Source organism: Octopus bimaculoides, chromosome 7 (assembly GCF_001194135.2).
Source record: "Octopus bimaculoides isolate UCB-OBI-ISO-001 chromosome 7, ASM119413v2, whole genome shotgun sequence".
NCBI classification, from domain to species: Eukaryota; Metazoa; Mollusca; class Cephalopoda; order Octopoda; family Octopodidae; genus Octopus; species Octopus bimaculoides.
The window spans coordinates 81,431,051-81,439,136 of NC_068987.1; the positions used below are offsets into that span (position 1 = coordinate 81,431,051).

General features: G+C 32.3%; 1 protein-coding gene across 4 annotated transcripts in view; it reads left to right on the forward strand.

Moving 5' to 3' along the window:
- LOC106872053 (meiotic recombination protein SPO11-like) overlaps nucleotides 1–8,086 on the forward strand; it is an 809,808-nt gene that overhangs the window by 374,506 nt on the left and 427,216 nt on the right. For all 4 annotated transcript variants that reach the window (XR_008264640.1, XR_008264641.1, XM_052969772.1 and 1 more), the window contains exon 10: nucleotides 792–829. Coding sequence is in view for 2 of the 4 variants with exons in the window: in XM_052969772.1 (XP_052825732.1) it covers nucleotides 792–829 (38 nt within the window). In the remaining 2 variants the exon portion in view is untranslated. The remainder of the gene's footprint in view (nucleotides 1–791; nucleotides 830–8,086) is intronic.

An 8,086-nucleotide genomic window follows, 5' to 3' on the forward strand; every position in this document is an offset into this window, starting at 1 on the left:
TATATATATATATATATATATATTCACTTCATGCTCACCATTTGATACTTCTGCTAAATTTTACCCATTGTTACAAGACATCTTCTTATCAGACTGTTTGCCACTCCTGCATAGTATTTATTTCAAAACAAAAGATTCTCAACATATTTTTTTTTATTAGAGAATTTTTTTTTTGCCTCAGAAATATTTTATCATGATATAAACAATATTTCTGATACATATGATTAGATATAGAAATTCAATAATTTTTTCTTTTATTTATTTTAACCATTTAAAACTTTCTTTAATATTCAAATATTATATTGTAACCTATCTGAATTATTGAAATATATTTATTGTTTACAATATCTGAAATTATTTTTTAAGCATATTATAGTGTATTAAAAATCAATATTTAAATTGCTGTGTATAACTGTGCAGCATCAATAAAGTTTCTTTAAAATATTTTATTGTTAACTTTCAAGGTATAAAAATTTGTTAAAATAAACTGTCAGGTAACTAATTTTCTTTTTAGCAATGAAAACTTTAAATCATATTTCTAATTAATACATAATCATCAAAATGTGTGGAATTAAAAAATATTTTGTGCAGTACATGAAGAAAGTGATTATGTTAATTCTTCATTAATTTTCCCTTCATCTAACTGTGATTTTCCAGTGTGAAATTACTTTCTCATAATCTCAGATATCTTATGAATGAAGAATGTTTGTAAAATAATTTGAATATATGGAAATAACATTTTGAAATAAAAACAATATTTTAAAATCCTAATTTAAACTGTTTTACTTTAGGAATTGAAATTATGTTTGTATACAAGTTTGGATCAAAGGTTGGTAATTTTCTTTGCATTTATTTTTTACAGTTATTTTCAACTATTATTATTGTAAAATATATTAAAATAACTTTTATTGAGCATTTTGTTTTTCATATTTGCTATAACTTTAGAGTTGCTTTTCATAAAATTGGTTATAACAAATAATATTATTTTATTACTTCAATATATCTAAAGTTATTAAATTTTATGATTTAACTATGTGTTTCATAACAACCTGGAATTTATCATTCTTTTTCATTGAAATCCTTAAAAGGTTTTAATAACTGTTGTTAAGATACAAATAATATTCCGGACTATGTATTTGATTTCAAAAACAGCAGCACACTTTAACATACTTACTATTTCTTTAATTGTTATCTTCCAAGTTTTGATTTGAATAATTATTTATTTCTTAAACTTTCATCAAACATATTAATAACAATTTTGGGGTTGTACTTGTTAAGCAAGTTACTTGATTTAAGTTTGTATGTTCAAACTGAAGAAACAATTACAGTGTGGAGGAGTCAAAATAGCCTCTTAAAATTCAGTGTCTTCATGATAATATTGGTTACTACATTGTGTCAAAAATATGACTTCCAATAGATTGTGTCAGTGGGGAAGGTGTAAATGTTTGACAAAACTTTTTGACACTTTATAGTATGCAATACTATCGTAAAAGGAAACAAAAGTAAAGTAAATATAAACACATATATGTGTCTTAAATGACTATCTTTCATGATGTAATTGTATTAACAGTAAACAAGAAAAAAATATTGTTGACTTCTAAATTTAATACTAGAAAAAGACACTATTCTTTTCTGTTTATGCCAGTGGGGTTTGTGACAAAGAGTAAGCATAACTGTCTCTGTACTTGTATATAAGCTTTTATAAGAACATTCAGCAACTAATTCAACTACCAAACTAAAACTCAACATCAAATTATCAAACAAGGAAATAGCAAATAAATAAACCGTAGTAAAATAATAGCAGACATTTGTATTTAGCACAGATCAGACACTGAAACATGTATAGAATAACTAGTGTCACCAACAATGGTTGCACACTTCTATGCATAGGAAATGCTCTTATCAGGCATTTCTTGAGAATCAGCATATTAAAAAAAGCATATTAAAATGACCAAAGCATTAAACAAAAGTTATGCACTTTCTACTACGATCATGGTTTTGACCCACTTACATCAAACAACAACATGGTAATTGGAAAATCTACTACATCAAAGGCCTTTGGGAAAGACAAAAGGCAAAATCTTATATCTAAATTAGGTTCTACAGGAACCACTGCACTCCTTAATATCTGCAACTACATGTACTGGCATTAGGTGTTTTCGCTCAATAAACACTCACAATGCCCAGTCTGGGAATCGAAACCGCGATCCTATGACCGCGAGTCCGCTGCCCTAACCACTGGGCCATTGCGCCTCCACCAAGAATCCTAGATAGAACAATTACTGACATCACTAACACATTCTGTCTTTAATTCATAGTAAAAGTTCAGCCCACTACACTCACCCACTCACGAATCATAAACCTAATACAGAAAATACATGATGACCTCGACAACAAAAACATGTCTTATGTACCATTCTAAACACCATTCACATCAATAAAATTGATGATAGCATTCCGTGGTAACCAGTTGTATACAAGCACACACACAAAAAACCTCCACTTGAAACAATACAAAACATATTCTAGCAAATCGCTTGTCAGGTTGTGAAGTCTATCTGCAGTATAGGAGCAACACTTCCAGAACTTGCAAGTTCTGAAGTGGAGAATGGAATACCAAAAGGGCTCATCCTCTCACCCACTCTTTTCAACCTCTACTTATATAATGTCATACTTACTCAAAATCTGCAAATAGCCTCATATGCAGATGACATCATGCTTACATCCATCTACCATTCTCCAGTTATTGCTGTACAATTACTCTATTTCGATATAAATCATCTTGAAACTTGGCTCAACAATAAACAGGCTTAAAGTAGCATTTATCAAATTCACTATCTCCAACTTTTTACCAGCAACCATAGATAACATTAAATACAACCAACCATCACATTATCATCATCATCATCATCATCATTATCCAGTGTTTTAAATCTCGGTTGCCATCTTGCTCAGTTTTGAGTATCCTCCCTTCCCAAGCCAACCCTCCCAATCTCCCCCTTCACCTGTCCCCTACACGTTTTCCTCAGTCTACTTTGCTTTTGTGGTCCATTTGCCTCAAACTCAAGCACCCTCCTCAGCATGCTCCTCATACAACATCATATACATGTAACGCACACACACACACACACACACACACACACACACACACATGGAAGAATAATAGAGAAAGTAAAATGATGCACATACTTAGAGCAATCATCTTTGCCATATTTAGGCAGCAGAAAGAAATAACAGCAAAGATGTACAGACAATGCACGAGACAATGCCAAATTTATATTGGTCCCTAATATCTCTAGCAAACTGCAATAAACAACAAAGTATGCAAAACAGTGTAGTATGCACCATGAAAGTAGTACACAGACCACTTGCCTATATAATAAACAAATAATACTGTAAATGAAAGATGACCAAGACATGCTAGGGATATTGATTGTCACGATAGTAAACTTGATATATCATGGTCTATGTCATTACATTACAAGCCACTTCCAAAAAATTGGATGCTTATACAATATCCCAGAACATTACTTTAATATGCTGAGAACTCTTATTCTCCTACTCTGCTCAGACAATCATTACAAAACATATATGCACAGAAATAGCTGCAGCATTATATGCAGTCATATGTTAAAGAGCATATGATTTATCAATGCATATCAGATTGTGCAGTGTATGCTGAGCTGTATGGAGACAGTAAAACTGGGAAGATTGATCTGTGGGTCACAACTCATCTTTCAGTCAGTTACCTGACTGACCTGACCATGTAGCTGCTGGTTAAAAGGTTTAATGTATTTTGCACCTCCTTACCTTTACTGAAGCCCTACCTGTTGTGCAATAAGCTACATGGTGATTTAAATTGACACCAAATATATCTAGTCTATTACAAGCAGTTTCTGTACTATTATGTGAACCACTCAGTTTAGTGAGGCCTTGAAACCAGTGCTTCATTACACCATAAATATTAATACTGGTTTCAGATTTTGGCATAAGGTCAATAATTTCAGGGCAGTGGGTAAGCTGATTACATCAACCCCCAGTACTCAACTAATACTTATTTTATTGGCCCCAAAAGGATGAAAGGCAAAGTAGACACCAGTAGCATTTGAACTCAGAACGTAAAGTCAGAAGAGAGGTCTCTAAGCATTTTTTCCAGGGTGGCAACAATTCTACTAGCTTACCACCTTCACCATAAACATTAATATTCATATATTTTCTGTTATGCAATGATTTGTCTCCATGTTAAAACATCTACATCTTAATATAACTCCAATCTTAAAATGAAAATGTGATTTGTTATTTCTTTTCAGCATTGTAATTAAGTACCTTATTCCTAGCACTGACATGTACTTTTTTAAAACTCATGAATGAATGAAGCATTAACAATTTGGTTAACACTGAAACTATCTTATTTGCCTAACTTTACATCTTCAATAGACAATTTAAAAAAAAAAAATTCCTCCATTGTATTTGATTTTTTTGTTATTATTCTTAGTTTACTAACTTCATTTCTCTGTCTTCTACACCATGAACAATTGTAAGTGATGAGATCATACTGACACACCATTGCCTCCACATCTTAAAACACTGCAGCAGGTGATATACTCTGCTTCATACTTATTCTTTTTCCTTGAAGTAGCATTATATAATTAGATTTACATACTATAGATATTATATATATGAAGGGTTACACAATTTTAATTTATTGCATATGTATTGAACTGTATTCGACTCACAGCTGAGACAAAGCAATGATCAATTGTCAGCAAATACACAATGAAAATGTTTCCAGACATTATATTGCTTCATATTTAACACCATATTTATACTGCATCATATTTCGCAATTATAAAAAAAAGCCAGACACAGAAATAAAGTGTTTTGTTATGTGCCTTATCTGCACAATGCCTGAATGTTAAGGAAATAACAAAAACAATAAAATAATGAATTTTAGCTCTAAAATGGTTACTCTGAGTATGAAATGAACAATCTTGGCAAAATGAATTCAGTTTTGATGTGATCCAAAATGAAAGAAATGCTTAACTTTTTTCTGTTATCTTTCAATTAAGTTAATAATGAGTTATAATTTTTTGTTGACAAGTTATGACCTAATTAACTTCTTTTGTCTGATTTTAAACTTAATACCATATCAGTTCTAGGCTGTCCCATATTTCTAAGATGGATGAAGTTTATATTCATCCTGGATTTCTGTAGCTTGATGTTTGTTGGGAATGTCTAGCTAGGAAAGGATTTCCTGGATTAGAAATGTTCTCTGTAGTTATGTGTGTGTTTGTGTGTGTGTATGTAGGCATGGCTGCGTTAAGAATTTCACTTTCCATCTGTATGGTTTCTGGTTCAGTCCCACTGCATGACACCTTGGGAAAGCATCTTGTATTATAACCATGGGTTGACCAAACTTGTGTGTAGGTTTGGTTGACAGAAACTGAAAGAAGCCAACATGTATACGTATACATCTTTTATCTTTTACTTTTTTCAGTCATTAGATTGCGCGCATGCTGAGGCACCATATTGAAGAATTTTTAGTCAAATGTATTGAACCCAGTACTTATTTTTTTTAAAGGCCTAGTACTTATTCTGTCAGTCTCTTATGCCAAACTGCTAAGTTACAGGGAGGTAAACACACCAGCACCAGTTGCCAAGTGGTGGTGAGGGGAATAAGCACACATACACACACACACACATATACACATATATATGACTGGCTTCTTTCAGTTTCTGTCTACCAAATCTACTCACAAGGCTCTGGTCAGCTCAAGGCTATAGTTGAAGACATGTGCCCAAGGTGCCACATAGTGTGTTTAGTAGATTCATTTCATCCCCTAACACTCATCATTACTCTTTCTATGGTACTACTTTGCTGGTGTATTCACCTGAGAGCAGAATAGGCACATACTACATACTCTCCTCTTTGGTTCTTCCTTCTGTTATACTCCATGTTTAACACTTCTCTTATCTACTATTACCTTTCATCCTTTAGAGGCCAATAAAATAAGTACTAGTTTATCACTAGGGTTGATGTAATTTACTTATCCCCTCTACTGAAATTGCTGGCCTTGTGTCAAAATATGAAGCTAATATTTAAAAGTTGTAGCAAGTTTTGAATCTTGATTTTGTACTGGAAAAAAATTACTAAGTTAACTATGTAGAGGTAGTGGACTTCAGTGTTAAAATCTGTCCATCAGTTTGTATCAATAGTTTTTATCTTTTTGCTTGGTTTGGAGGTTCCTTTTTTTTGCTTAATATACATTCCATTATATTTCTTAGATATTGCGAAGACACTTTCTATTTTAGTTTCCAAAATATATATTTCTAACGTCTTTGATGCTGTCTGTAATCAATGTACCATGGTTCCTATAATGTCTCCCCACTTTAGTAAATTACAACTACCTAGCTGAACGTATAGGTTCTATTTACATTTCTCTGTTTTGTTTTTAGAGTCAAATGCCAGCTTATAATTTTCTTTTCATTCTTTGTAAATCTGTGGATCTATCTCATTTTGTTTTGGTTTTATGAATGTTTGTTACTTGTATATTTTTACCACACACACACATACACACACAAAGTGTGTGTTCTTGCACAGTAGTAGTAGTAGTAGTAGTAGTAGTAGTAGTAGTAGTAGTAGTAGTAGTAGTAGTAGTAGTAAGAGTAGTAGTAGTATATGCAAGATAGAAGGACGTTTGATAAAAATAACAGAATGCATTTCACAAAATACCTCTACAGAATATTGAAAATACAGACATTAGAGAAGCAATAAAGTAGAAAATAGTTGATATGTTTAGATCAAAGGCATATAATGAAATACATATAAATCAAATATTGATATATGTATCCTTAGTTCACTTAAATATACAAATTGGTCTCACTTTTCTTTTACATAAAGAATAGGAAACAACACTGTCCAGTAGTAGTAATGGTAGTCGTGCTTTGATATCAAACATGGAACCTGAATATTTTAGAACAGAGACAATGACTAAGTTGTGATGTCCTTGTTAATCACAGCAGATTCGGTGAATGTATGTGAGATAAAGAGAGTTTAACTGGAAGTCCTGGTTGAAGGCTAATTTTACTGGGAACTCATAATTCCCTTATAACCCTCATAAAGTACTACTACTACTACTACTACTACTACTAATAATAATAATAATAATAATAATAATAACAAACCATTCAGACAAATACATAATAAAAACACCAGAACTTACAAGTATATATAACATACAAAAAATAGCACTACTAGGTACCGCATACATCCTACATAAAGCACTTTCAATACAGTAAAAATGAGAGCACCACAACAAACCACAGCACATACCCAAAGCACAGTAGTGTAGTGAAAGCACATGATAAAAATAAGACTACTTAATAATAATAATAATTAATTCAAATTTTTGCCACAAGGGCAGCTTGTGGGAGGTGGGTGATGAGTTGATTACATCAACACCAGTGTTCAGCTAGTACTTATTTTATCAACCCCAAAAGGATGACAGGCAAAATCGACCTTGGTGGTATTTGAGCTCAAAACGTAGTGACGGGCAAAATACTGCTAAGCATTTTGTCCAGTGTGATAACGATTCTACCAGCACACCATCTTGAATAATAATAATAATAATAATAATAATAATAATAATAATAATAATACAAATCATATGTGAGCATATGCATATATATATATACATACATATATGTACATACCTACACCATATATATATATACATGCATATCCGGGAACAGGACTTCAAAAAAAAAACGTGGACAAAAAAGGAACAGCAACATAAGCAAAGCATAAAAAACGAACTTATTTTACGGACAAGAGAATCAACACATAGGAAAACAGACAAGCCACATATGTAACTTTTCCTTCATCAGCTGCCTCTATTCTAAACTAGGCGTTTCAAAGATGAGGCAGAGAGTGGTCTTAGAATAGCTCTTCCCGCGAAGCAAATTAAGTAAAACCTGGTATGCGGAGGTTTCCAAAGTGGCAAGCAGGACCAACACAGGGGAAAACAAACGTTGAGAGCCTTTAAGCCGAACGAGATGAGATACTGAACGCTGTGATATGATATAT